Here is a 26,371-nt window from a genome sequence, read left to right as displayed (position 1 = left end):
AGCCTTTCTGATATAAAGGAAAGAGTACCTAGAAAAATTATTTTCTCTGTTAACAATTTTTCAATTTTTTGCATTTTTGCACTTAAATTACCAGATCATCAAATTTTAACGTTAGACAAGTGGGGCCTGTTAGTGTGTAGATGTTGTTTTGGCTTTTTTTGTGGCCTCCTGGATAAGTTGTTGATGTGCTCTTGGTTTAATTTAGCCACACTAACCACAATAGGGATGGGAATCTCAATAGTTCAGTAGTTCAGTCCCTTGGAACTGTTAGTCTGCTTGGTTCCACTTGCACTTGTGCTACAATCAACTGATTTCAGTTCATTTGTTGGAGGAGGAAAATAAACACTGTCTACAGTGTGGATATGGACATTACTTTTGTTTTTATTGCACAAAAGTAGAAGAGCAAAATGGTAAATTGGAAACAGATCTGGACAGAAACAATTGCATTATGTCAACTCTTTGCAAACAGTTGCATAGATAGCATGCTAACACTAAGCCCCAGCCCAACAGCCAGACCCTGAACTTCAACAGGTAACAAACAGAGCGTTCAGGCTGCAGCCTTTGTTTCTACTTGTTCATGTTTCTAAAGTAAAATCACAGTGCTGATTGCTTTTAAAGTCCCTTTGTGCTGGTTTTCATCTTTTCTTTGTATTGTCGAGTTTGTGTTTATACTTGCATACTTAGATAAAGATCATATCTTCAGTAGGACAGGGATTTGTGTTGGTGTGTGGGACGATAGCCTATAGCAGGGGTGTCAAACTCCAGACCTCAAGGGCCGGAGTCCTGCAGGTTTTAGATCTCATCCTGGGTCAACACACCTGAATCAAATGATTAGTTCATTACCAGGCCTCTGGAGAACTTTATGACATGTTGAGGATGTAATTTAGCCATTTAAATCAGCTGTCTTGTATCAAGGTTACGTCTAAAACCTGCAGGACACCGGCCCTTGAGGCCTGGAGTTCTACACCTGTGGCCTATAGGTTCATATCATTAAATGGTAATCATGAGACAATGCGTTTCAGGTCTTTTTACAGAGAAATGCGAAGAATGTAACGAGTAGTGTAACAAATTAATTTCTCCTGGGAGTAATTAAGTAGCGTGCTTCATTTAAGAAATGTTTTCTGTGTAATGTGTAATACATTACTTTTTTGAGTCGTGACCCCAACATTGATCACAACATTGACCTCCAACAAATATAAACATTTGACCATGCAATTTATTTGCATGACTGTAATGTCTTTGGTATGCTGCTTTGGCGATGGTGGTGATTCAAAGTGAAGCCAATGATACCCATTGAGAATTGATATTGATCGATTTGAAATTATAAATAATATCGATAATAGAAACAGAATCACTAAATCGCTTATCCATTCCCCTCGCTATTTACCACTATTCCAATTTGTGGGTAATGGCTTCCACTCTGCTTCACTGGAGTCTTCCTTGTAATGCTTTCCAGACTAATGTCAATGACTGTTTCTCAGCTGTTTTCTTAGATTATAGCATTTATGTTGCTTTTTGAGATCTTTTAGCCTACTTCACTTTATAAGACAGGTTCCATTTAAGTGTTTTCTTGATTCAGCATGTCTGGCAATAATCAGATTTGGGTGTGGCAAGTGAAATTGAACTCAACTATCCAAATGTGCTGCTTAATCACAGTTAATTTTATGATTTCACCAGGAGGAGCAATTACTTTTTTAGACAGGGCCAGATAGAGTTCGGTTGTTTTTTGTCTATAATACATAAAATCAACAATTAAAAAATTCATTTTGTAGTTACTTGGGTTATCTCTGTTTAATAAACACTAAATACCAAATGGACCAAATGAACCTCACTGTAATGGGCAGTGTTGGGGAGTAACGGAATACATGTACCGCCGTTACGTATTTAAAATACAAAATATGAGTAACTGTATTCCGTTACAGTTACCGTTTAAAAAGGTGGTATTTAGAATACAGTTACTTTGTTGAAATAAATGGATTACACGGCGGTACTTCCCTGTTTCATATTGTGGTGGGTCAGGACTGTTTGGGTTTTGTTTGAAAGCTATGTTCTGTTGTTCCAGGCGGCAGCGTTACGGTTGCCATGGTTACAGGGTGACGCTCTCTCTCTCTGCGTGTTTCCTGGGTGAGAGAGCGCCTGTTGTTGTTGTGCTAAGCTAATAGGCAGAATGCTACCGGTATAGCTCTAAAGAATGTAGCATCATGGGCAGTGTAGTCCGTGCTGCAGGGAGAATGGACTGCCGTACCCGTTATGTGTCTGTGAGCGAAGGAGGGAGAAAAAGGAAAAGTACGAGCTGTCATCGAGCAAAAACGGGAGCTGGAAGCATGTAAATATAATAATAACCACTGCAGCCAAGAAGAGAGCCTGACGAGCCCAGTTGTAAGTAAGCTATTAAGACTCGACTGTACACCGTGTTCGTGTTTTCCTCCAAAAACAATAAGTTCCGTTGGAGCAGCCTTTCAACGCCTCTCTCTGTCTCTCGCTAGCAAAGTTGACCCAGACAACAAAGTAAAGCTAGTTTTCGGCTACGAGCCCGACACAGAACCCACCGTATTAGCCAGAGGTCCCTTTACTACGGTTCGGAGACGCGGACCTTCAGTAACAGTAATAAATCACAGCAATAGTACATTCATGTAGTTGTAAACAGCATGATAATATATTAAGTAATCCAAAGTATTCAGAATACGTTACTCTCATTGAGTAACGTAACGGAATACGTTACAGAATACATTTTGGGGCATGTATTCTGTATTCTGTAATGGAATACATTTTAAAAGTAACCTTCCCAACACTGGTAATGGGTATGTAATTAAAAGATGTCATTATGATGGCAAACAAAGCTTTAATAGCATGAAAGCTATCTCCTTATTTCCTCTTAACTCAGCAAGTGGCAAAAGAATCAGTCTCACACAATGTGATAAATAAACCATAGTCTAAAAGATCATCAAAATTAAAGATTGAATTACTTATTTTGAAGCTTGTTGTTAATAAACATGTGTAGTCCTGATACAGAAGATAAGACTTTTATTGCAATAATGCTTGTTGAAATGCCTGCTTTTGCAAGAACTGCATGTGCAGTTTTGCAAGGAGTAGGATCAACCCTGAAAGTTGGCCCTGGTTGGATGAGACAATTTGTACTTGAGGGTATACTCCTCACATAGTTATGAAAGAGCCTGTTCATTGAGAATTCATGCCTGGGCTTTGTTTTTCTTTGCATCTGGCATATAATCATTCAGTTTTTCCCACCTGGCACACAATCAAACCGAAATGAAGACATCAAAGTGGTAATTGCAATGTGAAGTAATTTGCTTTCCCTAAAAGTGTCTTTTTTTTTCTAATATGCATATTCTGTCTGATAAATTGAATCAGAGCAGATGCAAGTGGAGAAGAACAAAATCTAATCAAGTTAGACCAAATAAATAGATAAATACATTCAGGACTGTGTGCCTTTCTTCACCAATCAGAACCCTTTTCTTTTGTAATGCCCATGTTGCTTTATAAACGTGAGCCAAGCAAGCTATAATACATGACAAAGATGCACACATCTAGTATATATAAATCAAGTCCGAGTCAGTGAGTGTCTCTAAACTTTATGTGTACTGTATGTTAAAACAGCCAATTCAGCTAGCAGACTAGCTTCTAAACTTCTCATTGTAAATCACGTATAAAACTTGACATGAAGAGCAACAAGGGCGTGAACACTATTTGCTTAAAGTTACTGACTTTAAATTTTCAAAATTGAAACTGCTTGTTAAGAAGTCACAGCTGAATTTGGTTTCTCTTACCTACTTTCAGTGACCACTCCTTCAGAGAGATTTATTATCCTTGGAACCATTCAGAGAAACTCAGTTGCTGTGGAGCTGTTTTTTGACATTATACAGGGTGAAAACATGGCATAAACCTAGCCTGTCTGTGTTTTTGGAATGCAAATAACCTCACAATGAATCAGGCCACTGAGTATGAATCACATCCTTAGTCAAATTTATGGCAAAATAAAGAGTAGTCAAGCTTTAAACATAAAATTGTTCGTATTGCACGGGGGAAATGGTTACTCATCCATTTAATGGACTACCAAACATCCAGCAGCACACTCCTTCTCCTGAACACATTACGCCCCTGCTGCTTCATCTGATGGTTAAATGCATTGGATTGTTTTATGAATACTGAATGTTCATCAGTGGTACAAAAATGAATACCATGCTGGGGATGGTATCAATTTATCATTGTAAACTTTGACAGAAAGTCATCAAGATTTCAGCACAGCATGTTAATGCTAATTGGAATACATCGAGTGAGTGTTTATATTAGTAAATTGTTCTGCTGACAATTTATGTAATGCAAAACAAAATATTTCAGTGTTTACACAAGCTTAAACCTTTATCGTAGAAAATGTGGCTTTGCTTGAAGGAACCTTTTTCCTGAAGCCAGATTATATGTTGTTCACTTAAATATAGCTACAGCATTACAGCGTTTTGTGCCAATTTCAATAGCGTCTCTGCATTCAATGAATGCGCCTGGGGAAAACAGCTAACCTGGCTTCTTTAAAAAGTGCATTTCCCTCAAAGAGAAGCAGACTAAAAGATTGTGTATGTGTGATTTTACAGAAAAGACAAAACAATCATCTTTTAATACCTTTGACATACTTTAACAATGGTTAAAGTTGCTGTTTTTCAGTTATAATTAATACTTAGGTATTTTAGACTGTGCAATCAGTAATAAACAGTATAAATAAGCATATAAATTATATACAGATATAATTATTAATACTACACTAGTAGAAATATATAATGTAAAATATGTAAATTATAGTAATTTTAATGTGTTTAATTGTGCAGATGGCTTCTCGTGTATTCATGTTATTTATATTTAATTATATTTTACTAAATGGCTTTAAAATGGCCCTGCAGTCAGCATGGTTTCAGGCTGTTGTCTTGCAATGATTGTGAGGCTCAGGTGGAAGCATCTTGGCAATTTTTCATGTCAAGGTGACAGGGTCGGTGCAGTCTGGGTCTGAGTGACAAGCATAGTCATTGTGTTGTCATTGTCATTAAAACCCTGTAGCCACTAGTTCCAGTTGGATTATTGGGTTTGGTCAAAACAGTTTCTTGAATCCTACAAAGAATCATAACAATACAATTAAATCTAATTACATGCACTCACAAATGATAATAAAAAATAAAAGAGTATGATTGTAGAATTTTTCTTTGGAGACTGCTTTTGTGTTTACTCCAGTATCAGATAAATCTGTCAGTTAAATTTTTAACTTCTTTGATTGGTTACCTTCATGGTTTTTTTTTTAAATCTCAAACTCAATTTTTAATCCATGCAACCAGGTAACTTGGTCTGGGTTGCAGAGGGCAGGGCTGGCTCTACACAACTTAATCAGCTCTTCCATGGGAACACTTTGGGAATGCCTGTTCCCAAGCTAGCTGAGAGATGTGATCTCTTCAGTATGTCCTGGGTCTTTCACAGGGGCTCCTTCCAGGGGAACATCCAAATCACCTTAAATACCAGGAGTTCATGAGGCATCAGTTAGATGCCTAACCACCTCAACTTCCTTTCAATGTGGAGGAGTAGTGGCTCCCAAATGACCAATTTCCTCAGCCTATCTCTAAGGCTGAGCCCAGACACTCTTTGGAGGAAATGTTCATTTCCACTGCTTGTATTTGCAGTCTCACTGTTTCAGTCACTAACTAAAGTTCATCACCAGGTGAGGGTAGGAACACCAAGAAACCAGTTTACCCCGGGGTGGGTGCTTGAGGGCCCACCAACCGTAGGAGGACAATCACATAATGATTTGCCTGACGAAACAGTGAGCGCTTGTTTTGTCTCACTTCTTGTGGTAAAAACCTCATTATTTTAAACTACATAATAATTCTTTACATTGTGGCAGACATGTTCATGTTTTAGTTTATAACCTTAAGTCTTTTTCAAACCAAGCTCTTGTCAATTAAAATGCAATAAAATGAGTATCCCTATTGGTAGTCAAGGACCAGTTAGGCATTATAATCTGATTTACATATTAAGCTATTACATGGTCTGTGCATTCTTTTTTTCTGTTTTAGGAGTGCAAGATTCTAACCAGGAGAAAGTTATAACAGTGTCTGGAGAGGGAATGATCCACAGCCCAGACTTCCCGCACACTTATCCGAGGAATACAGTGTTAGTCTGGAGACTAGTCGCCAGCAGCAACATGAGGATCCAGCTTACCTTTGATGAGCGATTTGGGCTAGAGGACCCTGAAGATGGAATATGCAAGTAAGGCCATGCATTTGAAAAAAATATACATATAAAAAAAAATAATGCAACATAAAATTATTTTGTTTCGTTGTGTTTTCTGACCTTACTTTATTTAACAAAGGGCCATCCTCCCAGAAGTATTTTAATATTACTTCAATGAAATTTAATTACATAACAATTCTTTTTTTTTTTTTCAAATAAAATATTGTATTATATTAGTCTTATAGAAAAATATAACCATCATCAGCACTGCATCAGAAGTAATATACATTGTCCTTTATAGAGCACTTTCTCTGCTTGCTTGTCTTAATGAGATCATATAGGAGCTTTCCCAGTTGACATGCTAGATACATGTTGGTCTGAAGTGAAGACATGTCCCATCTCTGTTTTAATCCATATTTGAAAATCAGTCAGAGTGTGGCCATTTGTAAAACTGCCTTTAGTCTGCCAGAGTGTGAATATTGAAAACCCAGTTATTTGTTACACCCAGGAAAGGCATGGATTAGCATTGCTTTTTAGTACATATATATTTGATGCGTGGATCAGCTCATAGAACAGCTTGAAAGATACATGCCACGCCCTCTGCATAGCAGCACAGACACAAAAACACATGCAGTACATTCTATAATTTATTGAGCATTCGGCTTTCAATTACTACTTTGATTTTCCCCTGTTGCCATTCATTTTAAAATAGGATCCTAAGCCCCACCGATCGATTTACCCATTTACGCATTGCACATTATGCTCAGTACCTTTCTGCCAATATATCACAACTGGCTGGTTAGCATGATGGAGCTCAATCTGGGGAAGATTCTGGGGGAGGGTAACTTCACTAGTCATTCCTGGAGAGCCCCCTAATGGATAAAAATGTGAATGACCGCTGTACTTCTCTACAGAGCTGACAAGGTGTAGCAGAAAAAGCAGGCTGTGGAGACGAATGAGTAAACCCTGTTCAATGAACAGTTCCTTGAAATTCAACTCCATCAATTAATGTGTTTGTGATGTTGGCTCTGATGTTGTTCTAGTGTTTATATATGTTGTTTCTAGCTAATTTAATTGTCTTAAGTGCTGTATAGTTTTGCCAGCCAGCATTTATGCTTCTGGTGCAACTAAATAAATCTGTCTTTATGGGCAGCTGATTGAAAAACTAAAAATTCTGTGTGTGACTGGAGGTAATTTGAGCGCCTTAGCTCACCTGCCATGGACCAGGTGCCTGTTGACGAATGAGGTTAATGTTGCTGTCAAAACTCTGCGAGGGAAAGTTGCACAGTAGGGCAGGGTGCCGACTGACAACTTTTGTGCTGTACTGCCCTTACAAGACTGCACTAGTCAGCACCCTCAAAGAAAGGGGCAAAGACGATAAAAACATCCTTTTCCAGGGTCATGCAAGTCATTTTCACATCCACTGCTCCAGCTCCAGCATTTTTGTATCTTTGTCCAACCCTTCTCAAGCCCCCAACAAAGCCCAACAGGTTTTGCTCAGATCCCAAGATACATACTTTTGCCAGGGTTGGCAGACAGATGAGCGGTGCATGCAATCACACGCAGAATCCCAAACCTGCCTGCTTTTCTCTTACACTCGCTCTCTTTTTTCCCCCTCTATCAAACACAAACACTTTGTTCCCCCCACACACATACACACTCACACACACAAGCCTCTGGCCTAGTCTGCTACTTTATCTTTTATGTGTGTTTAAAAATTAATTCCCCAAAACTTCCTCTTAGACCTCCATTTCTCTGGCTGTTATAACAAAGAAAATCACATGCAACGCTGCCGATACTCTGTTATGTCACCGTGTAACGTGACGCAGATTAACAAGAGTCTAATCTCCTGTCCACTAATTCACATCAATGTGGCTAAAACAAACAACAGTGGGAGATGTGTTTGGCTCTGGTAACAACCCTGGAGTGAGAACTCTTTGCTATGATGAGAGGGAATAGCCGGGATGCTCATCTGTTATTCTGTTTTTTCCGTGGCACGATGAAAAGCATTCTTACCAAATCCACTGGAGGAGAGGCATATTGGAGAGGGATTGGTCTTGCTGCTGGTTGGCATGGCAGCAGATTCGTGCTTGACGACTCCCAGACAGGAGTGTTCTGAGAAAGGCATTTATGCTCTCTGTCTCCAGTCTGAAAAGAGCGGACTAAAAAGAAAGTGTTTGTGTTGCTAATCTGCGTCATCTCTGTGGCAGATATTGTATCTATTAATAATGTACAAGAAGGAAAACTATGTAGCAAGAAAGCTTTGTGAATATTAAACACAGTTTCTTTGCTGGGCACTGAAAGGTTCTCCTTTCTCCACTGCAACATGTAAAAGGTCGCTTTTTTATTTTCATCCTGCTCACTGTGAGTATGTCGCCTTATTTGTAAATCTGAGAAACCACTGTTGAACATGGTGATTCTGAACACATGTCGACGTGTAATGATCAGGGTATTCTGCATTATTGATGAGCCATCTGTCAAAGCCCTGCAGCAGTCTAAAAGATGACTTTTAGAGAAGAAAGCTTCTCGATTCACTGACCTCCAGCGAGGACAACAGAGATGAGCTAAAGTGATGTTCTGTCCTTTTCCAAAATGATTATCAAACATTAATGCATTTAAACTGGAAATATACAGTTTTGCCCTTCTCAATAAGTTCATTTTTGCAGATAACAAACTTCCTGTATACATTTCCACATCAAAGGTAACAGAGTTGGTAAATGTATTGACACTCCCACCCCTTTAGTTTATTTAACATCACAGAAAATCCATTTTTAGCATTGCTCATGTCCCTCCATGTTGTTTTATTGAAACCAGCTTGAACTGAATCTGTCAAGCCTGTGCAAATGTAAACAATGTCCTTGAAATCCAAATATCCGAACTGGCAGCACTGAATGAGAGGTTAGCGTGCTTGTTGACGCAAATGGCAAAGTGATTAATCCCAGACTGCGAAGAGTCAGTGAAACAAGGCTTTATTCAATGCAGTGCAGCCACTAGTTAAACACAGGTATAAATAATAAAGGCTGAACTCCTGAACTACATGTCTTAAGTGCTGACATTGGTCAATATTTTCACTGGCACACCAAAGGAGTTTGGAGCATGGCCATATGTCTCTGCACTTCATAATGTTTACTGGTATTATGGATTGGCAGGGCGGTCAGAGGAGACAGACAGTCGTGTAATTACAGACAGACTCACAAGCCTGACAAGTCCACAAACATCATGCTTTTAGTCTTGTTTTTTCTCTCACACTAAAATTTATAGTTTATGTTGACTGTAGTTTTTTTCATTTTAAAATCCAGTAATATATATATTATAATATATTATAGTGTAATATATGTTATATTATAATATATTAATATATTACTGAAAATGTTCATTACTGACCATAATGGAAGTCAAAAATAAAAAAATATAGATTTTTAACAAACCAATATATATTTGTACTTTTCATTAAAAAAATACTTAAAATCTTCAGTCTGATGGAATGCACCACTAAAGACAACAATCCCAGAACTAGAGTATAAAACTGCATATAAAAGATGGATGTAGTCATCATGACATCACCCAAAGATCAGCCTATCACGAGGGAACAAGTTGGATATTTGCAGTGTTGCACTCTAAGATATTTGTAATCAGAGATTGGCTGAATGTGTCAAAGCTGACCAAGAAACCGAGGGACACTGTTCACACATTTGCTAATCAGTTGTCAAGTCATAATGTTTAAGATGTTCCTAATCCCTGTTTATCTGCCTTTATAACTCTATGAACATCATGACACATTAAAGGTGCTTTTAAAATATCTAAAGAACTAATCATATTAATATGATGATCAGAAACTTAGTAAAGTCACACAACATGGGAGCAGAAGGACATTTTGCAGGGTTTTTTTTGCAACTACAGGAGTCACTCAGCTTAAAGACCTGAAGTGCCATTTGAGGAGTGATTGGGATACTGAAACAGTACTTGTGTGCTTACCAATTATTTTGTAACTGACAAGTCAAAAATCTAAAAGTCATTCTTAGGTTGTACTAAGTAAATCTATAAGCAATATGCCGCAAGACTTCTGTGAGATCTCTACACAAAGAAAACTCAAATGACGACAAGAAAACAGTGCTTTTGATCCAGTGATACATTCTTTAGTCACACATACATTCAAAGAGAAAAAACAGATAACATCAGGTAGGATATGCATGTCAATAAAGCAAAATTTTACAGTTACAGGTGATAAAATGGTTTAATGTTAGATTTGAAAGAAATATAATGGCAAGCAGGGAAGTAATAGATAACAGAAAGAGGCTACTGATTGACAGCGGACGGATGATCTGATATCCTCGTGTTGGTGTTGTTCCCAGATCATCATGAAAATGTTGTTCCAGGTTCAACATTGCAAGTGACCAATCACATTATTGTGACGTTATTCTTTTGCGCACCAACCCATTCGTGCATTTATGAAATTCCAATGTTGCAAGGACAATATCAATTCTGCTTAGCGTTTATTAAAGGGTTAGGGTCCGTTGATCGGCGGACAAAGGCGGTTTCTCGCAGCTTAAGTACAGTTTTTTGTTTTACGCCGGTTTTTCCCGAAGTCGCAAAAGTATGACATCACAACATTCTGATTGGTCACTTGCAATGTTGCTCCTGGAACAACCTTTAGTATGATGATCTGGGAACAACACCAACACGAGGATATCAGATCGTGCGACAGCGGACATACTAGGATAGGTGGATATTTCAGAAAGCTGTGAGAAGCATATGTCTGTGGTGCCTTTGCTAACTATAGCTAGCTAGAAGCAGCATTCTCTTTCTAGCGACTTAACAGGTGTGGAGTGTAAAACAATCCTTTGACAAAGTGGAAATCTAATATTTAATAAAGCTAAGGGCCTTATATCAGAATTTAACCCCTGGTTGTATTTTTTTTCCTCTGCTTGGCAAGGTTTTCAGAGTTGTGGTTTTCTCCACAAGATGCTATCTCCAATACAACAAAACAATGTGAAAGTAAAGTTTTTACTTTGCTACTGGAAATTTGTTTTGTAGTACAATTAAAGAGGCCTGGGTCTCTTGTGCAGTCAACAATGTTTAATTAAAAACTATATTTCAATGACATGTGGTGTAATAGGCCTGTCAAAAGACTGCAGCATTGGTTATTAATCGCCAAAAGTAACAGCTGCTTATGCTGCACTATCCTTAGATCCTTCAACTTGAGATTTGACCGCAATGCACTTGTGATTTCCAGTTTATTTTTATCCATTTAACTCGGGCTGTAAATAATAGAGATCTCATCTCATGCAGCTACCCTGCTGTTACAGATATTTATTTTTGTATTCTTTTTTTAAATGAGGTTAAATCTTTATTGCCCTTGCAGCTTTATTAACAATCTCACCTTCAGAACGACCGTGCCAATGGGAGTCTTAAAGGAGCTGACAGACTAATAATGAGGCAAGAACACAATTAAAGATAACAGGCTCAACTCTAAGTTCAGATTTCCAGCTACAGCACCAGCAATAGCTGGATTGGTTCTATTAACAAATCATGTCTAAGACACCAAAAACATGTCCTCCCCTTTCTCTCTTCACTGTGCCAGGTACGACTTTGTGGAAATAGAAGATCCGACTGAGAAGACAATCCTGGGTCGCTGGTGTGGGTCACAATCGCTCCCAGGTGGTCACATTTCCAAGGGAAGCCAGATCACTATTCGCTTCATCTCCGATGAGTATTTTCCCTCTGAGCCGGGATTCTGCATCCGCTACTCCCTGCTGCCTGTGGTACGTGCATGATTAACTGTCAGGGGCTAAAATAAAATGTGCATTGTGAGTAGGTAAACACTTAGCTGTCAGCGTTTCTTTCCCGCCATCTTCATCTTGGGAATTTACATGGCACTGAGCAGTGCCTCTCCATGTAAGCACAATTAAAATAATTTGCTTGTTACATAACACGGGGTCTTAATTTGCAATCATCCATTCCTGCTTATGTGTACCCAAGGTTTTAAGCATCACTGGGGAGAAATTATGCTTAGGCGCTCTGGAACATCTGGCACCTGTACTGTCATTTATTTTAGTTATGAAGATACAGTGAAGACAGAATAGCACATACACTTTTACAAAAGCAAAAACAATGTATACACAATAGCTGCAAAGGCGTAAGTCCAGTGAAGTTGCAACCTAATTCATGAATACCAAAACCACTAAAGTATCTTAATTTTCATTAACAAAAAAAGGATAAATCTTATATCATGGATCCTGAAATACTGAAGTATGCAATGCCAAAATAGAAATAATTGAACTTCAATTTTATTTTATGTTTTTTACTCTTCCATACGAAGCCAAATGTGTTCTAAACCCGTGATATATGCATGCAGTCACTTCAGTCTGACATAGGAGGTGTTGCAGTGTCACTAAAGATTGCATGCAAAATTTGTCCACTGACCCTTTTTGGGGGGAACTGGGTATTCTGAGTATTTCTGAATTTTCCAACTGCGTTTCTGTTTATATTGTTACATCATGTATTATTCAAATTAAGTGTTTCTTTATTGGTTTGTACAAATACAGTACTGTGACTTTGCACAGTTTTAGGCAGGTGAGGAAAAAATGACGTAAGCAAAGAATGCTTTAAAAAATGTTCATCTTTTTTTTCCCACTAATCAACAAAATGCAGCAAATAAACAAAAGAGAAATCTAAATCAAATCAGTGTTTGGTGTGACCACCCTTTGGCTTTAAAACAGTATCAATTCTTCAAGGTACACTTGCACACAGTTTCTGAAGGAACTCGGCTGGTTGGTTGTTTCAAACATCTTGGAGAACTAAGCACAGATCTTCTGTGGATGTAGGCTTCCTCACATCCTTCTGTCTCTTCATGTAATCCCAGACACACTCAATGATGTTGAGATCAGGGCTCTGTGGGGGCCACACCATCACTTCCTGTACTTCTTGCTCTTCTTTACACTGAAATTAATGACTTTGGCTGCATGATTGGGGTCATTGTCCTGCTGCAGAATACATTTGGGGCCAATAAACAATCATTTATATTTCTGAAAGCATTCTTTAGCATTTTTTCCCACACCTGCCTAAAACTTTTGCACAGTACTGTATGTATCCCAGAAATATGTATTTGATTCAAAGATACCCAAACACTATTTTATTCTGCTGTTTTCTATTGTTCCTCTTGAATGTAACAGATACTATAATCACTAGTTCCAGTCTTACCTAATCTTTGTTTCCATTCACCTTTTAAACTTCTGGCAGACATTTATCCACTGTAATTTACAGTGTGTGCATAAGCCAGAACTCATAATGAATAAGGGCTCCAGCAACGGTACCCATGAGGTTTGCATGTGATCATGTATAAAAACACACTGTGGAAAAGATACAGTACAAGCTAAATATCAATCAGTCGAATGGTAGGATAATTCTCGTTTGCTGTCCATGAGTCTTTCTGTCTTGGCTCTATGGCGATGATTCAAGGGAAATTTCTACAGCGTGGGTGGAATGGTCATAAATTCAGTGTTGCGATTGTTTAAATTCCATTTAACCAAAAGAAAACTACGAGAAACTGGTTGAAAGAAGTAACTAAGCCAAGTTTTTTGGGGGGTTTTGGTCCACCCCAACCTTCTCTCTATGTTAGCTCTATAGTCTCAGGTAGGGATGGGTATCGTTTAGGTTTTATCCAATACCGGTGCCAAACCGGTACTTTTGAAACGGTGCCGGTGCTTAAACGGTGCTCAAACCGGTGCTTAAAGAATGGAGAACACAAAATTGGTCCAAAAACCTCTCATGTTCAGCTGTTTTTTGTAAAAAGATAACAATGTTAGCCTTTTCTGCAGCTATAGGGCATATATGGTATCACTCTTGGCTGGAAGCAGTGCTTAAACAATGGAAAAAACACAAACTTTGTCCAAAAACCTCTCATGTTTAACTGTTTTCCACTTTTTCTTTGGTCATTTTAGCCTTTTTGGCCAGGGTGAAGGGAGTATCTGCCATCAAACAAGAAGACAGCCGCATGTAACTACGACGGTGTTTGCTAGTTCACCTTACATGCATTAATGTAATAACGTGGTTAGCCTACTCAACGTAAATTACACATGAACAACATTAAGCTACTGACCCAGAGAAGAACGGCTGCTGCTGCCATCATCATCCGTCATCGTTTCTGCTACACTGGCAGGGCTACGGCTACACCCGCAGTAGATGTGCTCGGTGTGAGGTCTTGCAGCAAGCTATCAAATACGGTGCATTTCTCGGCTTTTAAAAAAAACGCTATGCGTTGCCAGGTGTTTCATCGGATTTGAGGTGTTACCTCCTTTGCACAGTATCAGCTTAAAGCACTTGTTGCAGGCTGCTGAGTTTGCATATTTTGCTGTGAAGTACAGCCAGACTTTTGACCGCTTCGCCTTGGGCGTTTTTAATCTGTAGCTCTGCTCTAAAAGAACATACATACCTGGACCCGCCTACTATCCTCGGAAACGTAAAATGATTGGCTAGAATCTAAAGTGTATCACAGCTCAGGAAAAAATAAAGCACCGAAATGTGCGCTGCTTTTCGGTCTGGTTACTACCGTTTATGTCAGAACCGGTGCCATCATGGCACCGGATACCGGTACCCATCCCTAGTCTCAGGTTGGTGTTCCCATCATAACTGCTCACCTACTAAAGGCTGATAAAGGAATGAAACAGAAAGGGCTATAATAAACTTCTGACCTTGTGTAGCTATCATGTGGTGTGATTAAATTTAAATTTAAGTAATTAAGTGACCATTTTAATTCTTTAAAATGATGAGCAATGTAATGCAGAAGTTTAAAACCAGCAAGATTAGCCAGTTATATTCTTGCCAGAAGGTCACGGGCCACTAGAGCATTTCTGATATCAATAATATCTGAAAAATTATTAGTACATACTTTTTTGTCTCTGTATAGCTACTCTTCTATGTCTTCGTCTGTCCTCTTCCCATTAGTCATTCTCTTGCTCCTTCTTTTTTTTTGGTCTTGATATGTAGACCACACACAAACACAGAAAATCCATTTGTCCCAGATCCCACACTGACAAAAGCCTCAAGATAAACTAAAGAGATGACTGCCGTGTTTAAACCTGTCATGTCTTAGTTCTGTTCAAGCTAGTTTAAGTCAACAGTTTTACTCTTCATTAATCCCTGATGGCCTGTAGCACAACTATGCGACGGAGGTTACTGAAATGGCTTTATATTCACTGTCTTAATCTCTTTGTGCTTCAGAGTTTTTGGTCTTTTGGTCTTAATTCACAATATTATTGCATTCTTTCATCACCATTAAAGCCCAGAATAGCATTGCTGATAGCAGCATGGACCACCAAATAATTTACCGTCACTCTGAACACGTGCAGAGTGTCATGCAAACCTCAAAGCTCTATCACAAAAACAGTTAAACAGATAAGTTAGAAGATGAAAGATATTCATTACTTATATTATCTTCCAGTGTTAGAGTCAGTAAATCGAATTACTGTTTTTGTATCAGTAGACTGAAGCAGGGCCAGGAGCTAGGTCAGCAAGGTTAGGCTTTAACCAATAGTAATGGATGAACCCAATAAGATGTTATTATAAGGAAAAAATGTTTGCAGCAGAAGGAAGTATGAAGTAAATGTGTTTTATATTACTTTCTTATTTGAACAAGAGAATGAATACTGTGAGGTTTTTTTTGTTTTTTGGTTTTTTTTTGGGGGGGGGGGGGGGGGGGGGGTTATTGAACTATATCTCTTTATGAATAATCTGTGAATCTATATGCAAAGAATGAGATTTTTGTTACTAGAAGCTTTTCAGTTTTTGCTTCCAAGTTCCCATGCTGTAGTTCAAGTTCGAGTACTGATGAATCACATGCAAGTAGGCTTTGGCTGCATGCAGTTAAACAGTACTGTATGTGTGGATTACATTAGCCTGATAGCCAAATGCTAAAAGCCACAAAATATTGGAAACTGAGTCATTAGATGCTGAGCGATGTAGTCCAAGAATAGAGTCTCTAATGTCTTTTTGAGCTCATAATTACAAATTGTAGTATAACACACAGTCTATGCAGGCACACACAATATTTCAAATAGTGTCTAACAATAAAGTAGAAACCATCAAGAAGTGAAACAGGGAAGGTATTTAACTTGCAGGAGAAACTGGCAAATAAAGCTTCCTTTGTCTGCATCCTTATTTGAAAGGGGTTACCACAACGGAGACACATATTTGATTTGGCATAGCTTTTTATGCTGGATGCCCTTCTTGACACAACCCTCCCAGGGATTTGTGTCTCCTCCTAGTCTTATGCTGGGGATCCTCCACGTGTTAGGCAAATGTGTTAAATACTACACTATGGAGTCAATCAGAGTATTATAATCAAACATTGTACTGTTAAATAAACAAATTACACATATTTGCAAAGTGTATGCACCTAGAAAGAGGTAGGGCAAGTTTCAGAAAATAACAAAATTTAACTTTATAAAACTTTTTTTTAAAAATAAAACTAATAAACAGTAAATTGTGATATTACAGCTGGTGTTGCAGGTGGACTGGTTCTCTACATGACTGATTGTCTTGTCTAAAAATCTTCAAAACAATGCAGCTGAGGTGTAGCTGTTATATGAAGCATCTAATCCCTCTGTTTTTTTTTTTTATTTCTCCATGAATTCTGTCGATATATTATAACTTTGGCTTTTAGACGAAAATAAATCATTGAGGTGTATCAATGTTAATGGGAATTATCATTAAAATAATGCTTTATTTGAATCTTTAAGAAGTTATCCTTGCCATCTGTAATACACCCTTTAGAGCACATTGCATTTGGCATCTATCAAAAAGAGGGTTTTTTTGTACTGTAGTGCAGCGGTCCCCAACCCCCGGGCCGTCGTTTGGTACCGGGTCGCGAGAGTTGAGGCTCATGTGTGAAATGTATAGTTTTCAGGGTTTTTATCGGTTTTCAGCGTTATTTTGTTATCGTTTTTATCGTTAACTCGGTTTTCCTGGGTCTTTTCACGTGTGTTATGAATAAATCTTTTTTTTTTCAGTACCGGTACTAGTTTTATTTTGTTGTATTTATCCGCGACACCTTAAAGGCCGGTCCCTGAAAATATTGTCGGGCATAAACCGGTCCATGGAGCAAAAAAGGTTGGGGACCGCTGCTGTAGTGTACTCTAGTTACTACAACAAAAACATAATCATGAGCAGAATCCTTGCCATGCAGGCTGAACATCTGAGCCAAAAAAGAGCAGTCATTATCATTATCACAGAAGCTTAACTTACTATGAAGCACATTCACTGTTTCCTGCTGGTTTCAATGGTCTTCCTTGATTACCCCTGACCCTTTCCTCTTGTTCTCATTCCTCTCGTACTCCACATTAACAAGGATACAACAGAAATTCCCAAAGACCTGCTGTTTCGCAGTGTAACCACTCAGAGAGATTTAGATTTATCTCTCCAAACTATTTTACCTTTCAACAAATGTAAGGCCAAAAGTAATGGTCGACATACATCAGTGGAATTTAAAGGCTTGGTGCTTTGATTCATCTGAATTCATCTATAATTCTCGTAAAAAATTGTATCATGTTCAAATGTTGACTTTTGCCTTTCTTTATCATCCATCATTTCCTCTCTGTTTTTACATAAAACTTGCTCAACATCTTTCATTACACTTTCAAGTGTTAAGGTTTTCACCGATTCAAGCAAAGCACTCTCTGATTTATGGGTCAGAATGTCACAGTTTTGCAACGACAGTGTTAAAGTTGCTATTGTCAGACAACTTTTTACATTGTGCCACCTAAACTGGATCTCCTTCATCAGTCATGTTGAAGCCATACCTATTTTAGCATTAAATTGATTTACCTACTTGATTTCTCTAATATTATTAACATGCATTTATGCATCTATACACAGAAGTTAAAAGTGAAGAATAAGCAGTTCATAGTTCCATCCTAAATAAAGCATAAATAACAGTTAAGAGCAACACAATGCCTAAATATATGTGACATTTCATAAAACATTTTAATTGGAAAAGAAAGAGTACCTCACGAAACAGCAGGTATTTGAGAAGTTTGAACTTAAACTTAATCCCTTAATAGCAGATTGACATTATTCTCCGGTGTTCAGTTCCTTTCCATAAACTGTTTGATGAAACAGAGACCAAGTTTTTCCTTCATGTTCCAACTCTAGAAGGTGCGGAAACCATGATGGGGAAAAGGAAGTTTGGCCTCCGCACGTTCGGTCTGCCTTCCCTTTGAACCTTCCTCTGACAGAGGAGGAGCACACAAGAACAGCAGCACTCTGTTTCCTCTGTGGTCAACCAGCAGCTACTGGAACCTCATGCCATGCAGGGGCCAGTACTTTAGTATATATTTAAACAAGCAATAATTCCTCCCCACCACTTCCATGGAATGAAAGGGGGAAAAAATAAGACCCAGCCTGTAATTCACAGGAAGAAATTTTAGAAAAAGCAAAAAGGCTGAGGCAAAGAGGTTGTTAAAACACAGAAGGAGAAGGAGGCTGTTGAATAGGGCATAAGCGGTGTTGAGTGGTGTGCACTGTGGGTTACAGGGACAAACAAAACATACATCATTGTGTCTGTGAGGTCTCAGTCCCCAATTACTGCACTGTTACTTTGAAAGGAAACATCATCCTACCAGCTTTGGGTATTTAAATGGATTGAAAAGAGTTTTACACACTCGGGATCTATGTGCCTTATGCTTGTCTGAATAGCAGCAAACTACACTAATCATATAAAACTGTCTATCTGTAAACATGAAGACTTGCATAGAAGCTAATGGAGCAGGTAAAGAATGCAAGTCTTTCCTAAAGAGAATGAAAACGACTGGCAAAGTCATACAGGAGCTTTACCGTTGGCATGATGAAACTAAGGTCTGTTTTTACGGCAACCTCAATTGCAGTGTGTGGCATATAGTGAGAGCAAAAAACACTTTTTTCACGCACAACAAACCAAGTTGCTTACTCAAAGTCCTCTTGTGCAAGGAAGTGGTTTTCAAATCCATGTGAATGAGAAGATATTGTTTTTCAGAGCTATTTCAGAATTGTCATCTCAACATAGTTAGTTGAACCTGTCATTTTAGATACCAGAAATAAGAACGTGCGGTTGTGCTTTATGAGAACAAAGAGACTCAGAAACAAGGAAATCGCTGCTTGAGAATAAAGTTCTTCTTCGGGGTAAGGGGGTTCAGAGGCTTTGGTAGTGATAAGAAGCACTTTAAAATCTTCTGAATAAACAGTTTCGGCCTTTCAAAAGCAAGTGATGTTTTTTGAAACATGCACTCAGCTCACTGCCCAAGTGGCCTTTACTGCAAGTTGGGCAATACCATTTTAGGATGCTGTCTCTGTGTGCTTCAACTTATATAAGATTCGAAATTGCATGTACTTCAGTTTGGTTTGAGGACAGAAGACTCCACAATGTCTGTGCTTAATATGCAGAACTGTCTAGTGTGCCTTAGGCTGCTGGCTCAGCATTTATTATTTATTTATTTCATAAAAGATATAAATAGAAGATAATAAGAGTTGCTAAGGTAGACAAAACAAAATAATAGATACCAGTCTGGTCTATTAAAAAACACTTAATAAAAGTTACAAATTGTGCAAAAGTAAAAGCAAGCAAAAAAAGCAAAGTGTCTTACAGTTTAATATTTATGTCGTGTGCTTTCTATTACTAAGTCAGTCAATTCAGTTTTGTCTATATAGCCCTAATTCATAATAATAGGCCATCGAGGGCCTTGATATTGTAAAGTAAACACAGGGACAAAAGTTTAAAAAGAGCAAATCCTAACTGTCAGACTGTCCCCTGTGAATAAGCGCTTGGTGACACTGAGAAGGAGGAACTTCCTCTTAACAGGAAGGCTCATAGAGGGGCAGCCATCTGCTGTGACCAGTTGATGGAGTGAGGGCAAAGACAAGAGTCTAGACAAGGACAAGACACAATCTATTAAAGACATTCAGTAGTGGCATAAAAATGCTTGGAGTATGAAAAGAGTTAAGTGGAGAAGAATGCACAGTACATCGTGGGAAGTCCCCCAGCAGCCTGTCTACATAACCAACAGATGATTCACACTGAGCCCTAACTATAAACTTTATGAAAAGGAAGGTTTTGGAAAGAGGGAAAAAAACGAGCTCAAAGCCTTTGCTGAATTCTGCTTTACTCACTTTGTTTTAGCCATTTGTGTTTTAGATGTTCATTTATCACAAAAGTACAACTAATGAAGACCTTGTGAAGCAACCGGTTATTTTTTTGCACAGAAAGTTAAAACTCTTACATGATAAATCTTAGCTATTAGCTACAACTACTAAAAAGCCCTTGAGGAGCTTCATCTAATTTGGAACATGTGTGCATTGTTTCTATAGTTAATTAGTTTATTTGACCCTGAAGAAGCGTTACAGAATATATCATAACTGTTCATACATCTATGTCTTACACCTGACACACAGACACTGCTCTGAATTCAGTTTTGGTGGTCCATGTAAGGACTTTGTTCCTGAATTCCCTTAAATTGGCTCCCTCATCTGCTACTTATAGCTTTATTCACACCATCTTGATGTGTCTCTGAAGGATTGCTTGGCTTCTCTATCTGACGCTGAGCTTGCAGAGTGTTGCTAATTGGGGGAGTGTTGCACCATCGACATTCACAAGCTGTTAATGGCTTCCAGTCCATGCAGTTAGCCACTGCCAAGGCTCAACTAATAAGAATCACGGATTCTCTCTGTTGTCTGGAAATACAGCTGCATCACTCATACGTATGGTGCTATATGACCATTTCTTTTCCTATAAATAATTCTTTCACATTTGTGATTGTGTATGTCAGTTGGTGCCAAATAAACCAAAGATATGCTCAGTGGTTATAAAGGAAACCTCATTAGCATGAGTCATATCTGTGGCGTGAACACAGCTGTGCATCAGCTGTATTTTTCCAGCCTGTGGTGCAGCCATGTCAAACCACTGGCATCTCATTTTAAAGTCATTGCCAGGGGGCTTGGATTTTGAGCACACTTACGATGCCAATAAATCTTATTAGTGTTGTTGGCGTTCTACCTTTTCATTCACTCAAGATCTTTATATATTTTTTTAAAACTTTTAATTATCTTTGTGTCTAGTCCAATTTACAGAAGTATGCATCTTAATCCTGCTGTCTTCGTATGCTTCAGCAGTGAGCTGACGCGCATTATAGTTACTCTATTCATATTATCAGCTAGGTGAAACATTTATTTTACAATGTTTATCTTTACAATGTTAGTACCTTTGAGAAAAACTGCCACTCCTCATTTATTCCTTTAAAACACAGCTGCCAAAAGGCAACATTTTCAGTGTTTTCAAGCTTTTTTTATGTTGCTGTTGTTGTGTCACAATGTTTCCTTCTACCTGTCAGTCACGTAAGATTAGAGAGACCAGTGAGCTGACATGTTGGACAAATGCACCATCACAAGACTGAAAGGTCTAACAGATTAGCCCCTTCTCTCGTGGGAAGAGTAAAACACCAGGTATCAATCTTCTCTGTGACTGCTCGCTGTATCTCACTAGAGAGTTGAGAGCTTGAAACAAATAATACTGTTGCCAACCAAATCTACAGAGATAAATGTTGGGATGGAAAGTGATCAAAGGAGGTGGCATTTAGCGGCTTAAAAAATGTCTCTCATTAATTCCGATTTGGTTTTTTTGCATCTGCGAGGGGGACTAATATAAAAAAAATGTGTATTATTTTTAAATAATTTAATTATAATTATACTATTGTATTTCTCATTGCATGGTCAGTTTTTTAAATGTTGAATTTTTTATCATGTTTGTCATGTCTGACTGAAATTTCAGTCTTCAGTATGTTTCTGTCAAATGTAAGCGAATGCCTTCCAATTTGGCCCAATGTGGAAATCCCTGCATGTGTCTGTGATGCTGTAGTCACTGTTAATCGAAATATTAATTTGATATATAGCTATAGTACGATGTTATGATTTTCAGCTTAACTCAAGTCCAGTTCACCATATCATTTAATGACCTGTAACTCAAATTAAACTTTATATTTCATCATGATGTAAAATGTACAATAGCAGAGTAAGGTCATTTTTAACATCCTGTCACCAATGACAAAATTCCTCCTTCACTATAATTATCCTGTTTTAATATTTATAACCTAAAGTACACTTCCAACTTTTAAATGTCGGACAAAGTGGCCGAGGTTTAAGTATCCTTGAGGCAGTTTATGTAATTATTTGACCTTATTATGTATGGCACATTTCATCTTATTGAGAGAGTTGTGTATTTATTATGAAAGCTTGTTTAAAGACTTCTTCCATCAAAACCCAAAGCTATGCAAGTTGGACTCTTTACATTAAAAAAGCACTTTTTTTCAGTTAGTATGCAAATGACCCGTCTGTTCCATCTCTCTTCATTTGATTTGTTGGTTTTCCCACAGAGTGTACCAGAGCCCAACGCCCCTGCAGTTCTCCCTCCATCCCTGCAGGATATTGAGGAGCTGTCAGAGGCTGTGACAGAGCTGAGCACTGTAGAGGAGGTCATGAAGTACCTGGAACCAGAACGATGGCAGATGGATATGGAAGAGTTGTACAAACCTACATGGCATGTGCTGGGGAAATCATTCATCCACAGTAGGAAGGCCCGAGGTAGGACAGTGTTAACATGTTTGTTTTATGAATTAAATGTAAATTTAGTCCAAGAGCCAGTGCTGAAATGATTAATATTAAAAGAATATGTTTTGGTGAAATGTTGTGTTGAAATAATAACATCTGATGCATTTGAGGTGGAGCTGATCTCAATCTTCTGAGGGAAGAAGTTCAACTCTACAGCTGCACGCCACGTAATTTCTCGGTATCCCTGCGTGAAGAGCTGAAAAGGACAGATGTCATTTTCTGGCCCAGCTGCCTCCTGGTGAAGCGCTGTGGTGGAAACTGTTCCTGCTGCTCTCACCGCTGCTATGACTGTCAGTGTATTCCTGCCAGAGTCACAAAGAAATATCATGAGGTAAATTTAATCATGGCATGATGAGATCCATTTGATGTTTATTTTGTTTTTATCTGAACACATAATAATATGAAAAACACCTGCGATATGAGGTAGAAAAAATAGTTTTAATTATGGAATATTTGAATATTACTACAGTTTTATTCAGATTTAAATTGATTGTTTTAAACCTGGTTTTGTGCTGTTCCATTTTCTAAAGTTATTTTGGAGACTCATCAGTAGCCAGACACTCTGAAGGTGTTCTTTCTACGACTGAAAGGAAAAGTTCTCATCTATGTTATTTGATGGTTGCTTGGCTTTAGCTCGCATTTTCATTTCTTTCTAAACCAGGTCAATAATGTATAAAACTGGCCTTTACCCAGTTTAAACCTCCTGCCTAGCTCTTTTCTTTTAATGTATTTTGGGCCTCATCTTGGTACCATCCTTTCTTATTTGCCTTTTACTTATCATTTTGATACAAATATGGATTCTACTTTCTCTCCTAATAGCGTGTGGAAGTAATATAGGTTGTTTGTACAAACAGAAGGCTTAGTGGTCTCTAAGGCCAGCAAATGGCCACAAGCAGAAATTGGTTACACGGACTTTGAAAGCTTTGAAGGTTTTAAATTCTTCACAAAGCTTTACAAAAGTAATTTGTTTTCCCCTGATCTATGACATTTTAAAACGTGTCCTTGTATTCAAACAACAGATTTAAAAGATTGACAATTACTCCCAAACGATTATATGTGGCTTCGAAAAACCACCACATTGTTCACATTGTTTATGGAGCTTGTAGTGAAACAGTGCAAAGACGGTTAAAATCAGATTGCCATTTCTTATTTTGTGAATTTTAACATTCTAATTGTTTTTTTTACCTTCCAAAGTTTGCTACTTGCATACAATGTTATTTACACGGCTCAAAGTGTTTGCATTTCAATCAAAAATGGAGGATTTTTTGAAACCCAAACGTGATTTATGTACATTTTAACATGCATTTTTTCAAAACAAAACAACACAACAACGAACATAGAATTTTAACACATCTGTTTTGCATTACATGCAACATATCTTACACATGTCAAAGCAAAATATTATTGGTTGGACTGGTTTGATGTTTACAATGTACTACACAAAGATTTTTTGTTGTTGTATCAAAATCACACAAACATTTCCACCCATCATCTGTGGTTCCACCTTGCAAAGCAGCAGTTAAAGTTCTAAATCCACTCAACATGCTTTAAAAACACTGTTTCTGGCCTCTTTTGTAAACAGGTTCTACTGTTGAAACATCGAAGTGGTGTACGAGGTCTCCAGAAGTCCATGACGGATGTGCCCTTGGAACACCATGAAGAGTGTGCCTGCGTGTGTAAAGATGATTCTGACTGACCTCAGACATGTGTAACAGCTGCCAACGGAAGCATGCGGGATGTTAGAAATGAACCTCTGCCGCTGTTCCTATCTCATCCACTACCACTGGAAGCTAACAAGATTCTCCTTTTATCCTGATGTCCTTTTACTAATTGGATGAAGCAGAACAGACTGGAATCTAATAAATCTTCCAAATGGATTTGACTGCTGTGGAATACCAATAGAGCGCTCTGAGTCCATTTTAGAAAGGCCAAAAAAAAAAAAATCACTGGAGCAGATCTGGACCATTACCTATGAGCTCTGAAGACTATTTTCTTCCATTCTTCTGAGATAAGAACACTGAGGCATTTGCGCCATTTCTTCCTGAGGTCTTTTTTAAAGTTCAGTCAGTGTGGGCTGATACTGTCATGAAAAATGGGAGCTTCTTTGTTCAAGTACTTTTTTGTATCTATAAGTGAGCTGGCTCCAGCTGCCTTGGCTCGCTCCCTTGGCTCCTCTATTATTACCATCAAGGCAAAGAAAGGTGGTTTTTAGCTGTTTCCTTTTGCTCCCCTCTTGTTTTACCACAGAGTTTGTCTGTGTACAACCACAGTATAGTTGAAATGTAACACTAATGAGACTGCATTACGTGTAAATATTATGTTTACATTTCTTTTCTTTATTAGTGTGCATTTTCTGCCAAAGTTTTTCAAAGATAAGATCAAAGTTGCACATTCAGAATCAGTTAAACTCCTTTTTTAAGTCTTCATTTGATCCATCTCAGCAATATTAAATCTGCTTGCTCAAGAAATGCCTGGCGTCAAACCATTTTTTTTTTTCAACATTTGAGATTGTTCACAATAAGTATTTATTTGTTTAAGGAAAGGGAATTTAGGTCCAAGATGACTTGTGTGCTACATATTTCACTGTTTACTAGCCTCCTCTCTGTTTGTAATTTTTACATTTTGATTTTCTTGTGGATGTTTTTTTTTTTGTTTTCATTTTTCTGTATGCCAATATTATTTATCTCTACTTTTGCTACAACTGTTTGTGTATTTTATAGTATTGGAAAGCAAAAATAAATTCTTCCATTTCTAACAGAATATGTAGTAGTTGGGATTGGAAACTTTGATCCAACCACTGATATGAATATAGTACCAAACTCCGAAAAACAAAGGCACACATACTTATGAAAATCATCATCAACCGATATTATTGTAACCATGAAAGTAAATGTTTAGTTTCTAAAATGTTTTCACAAAAAATAAAAAAAATGATTAACCCCTAAAGTGGGGATGGGTTAATTGGAAACTCTAAATTGCCCATAGGTGCGAATGTGAGTGCGAATGGTTGTCTGTATGGTAAATGGTAAATGGCCTGTATTTATATAGCGCTTTTCTAGTCCCTAAGGACCCCAAAGCGCTTTACATATCCAGTCATCCACCCATTCACACACTGGTGATGGCAGCTACATTGTAGCCACAGCCACCCTGGGGCGCACTGACAGAGGCGAGGCTGCCGGACACTGGCGCCACCGGGCCCTCTGACCACCACCAGTAGGCAACGGGTGAAGTGTCTTGCCCAAGGACACAACGACTGAGACTGTCCAAGCCGGGGCTCGAACCGGCAACCTTCCGATTACAAGGCGAACTCCCAACTCTTGAGCCACGATCGATGTATATATGTGTTAGCCCTGCAACAGACTGACGACCTGTCCAGTGTGTACCCTGACTCTGGCCCTAAGACATCTGGGATAGCCTCCAGCGCCCCCTGCAACCCTCAAAAGGATAAGCGGAAATGAATGGATGAATGAACACGTATATAATGTAAACAGCGAGTCCCATTTATGAAATAGAAAAGTGTGGT

The 26,371-nt window shown here is 38.3% G+C and overlaps 1 protein-coding gene across 1 annotated transcript in view; it reads left to right on the top strand.

The window, feature by feature from the left end:
* Positions 1-25,694, top strand: part of pdgfc (platelet derived growth factor c) — a 52,877-nt gene extending 27,183 nt beyond the window's left edge. Inside the window, exons 2-6 of the mRNA XM_087852372.1 lie at positions 6,066-6,258; positions 11,804-11,984; positions 22,614-22,821; positions 22,959-23,179; positions 24,431-25,694. Coding sequence (XP_087708498.1) covers positions 6,066-6,258; positions 11,804-11,984; positions 22,614-22,821; positions 22,959-23,179; positions 24,431-24,544 — 917 coding nt within the window. The 3' untranslated portion in view covers positions 24,545-25,694. The remainder of the gene's footprint in view (positions 1-6,065; positions 6,259-11,803; positions 11,985-22,613; positions 22,822-22,958; positions 23,180-24,430) is intronic.
* Positions 25,695-26,371: the final 677 nt, after the last annotated feature.

This window comes from Neolamprologus brichardi, chromosome 2, assembly GCF_056152115.1.
Source record: "Neolamprologus brichardi isolate AB-2024 chromosome 2, ASM5615211v1, whole genome shotgun sequence".
In the NCBI taxonomy this organism is placed as follows: Eukaryota; Metazoa; Chordata; class Actinopteri; order Cichliformes; family Cichlidae; genus Neolamprologus; species Neolamprologus brichardi.
This window is presented reverse-complemented; position numbering and strand designations above follow the sequence as displayed.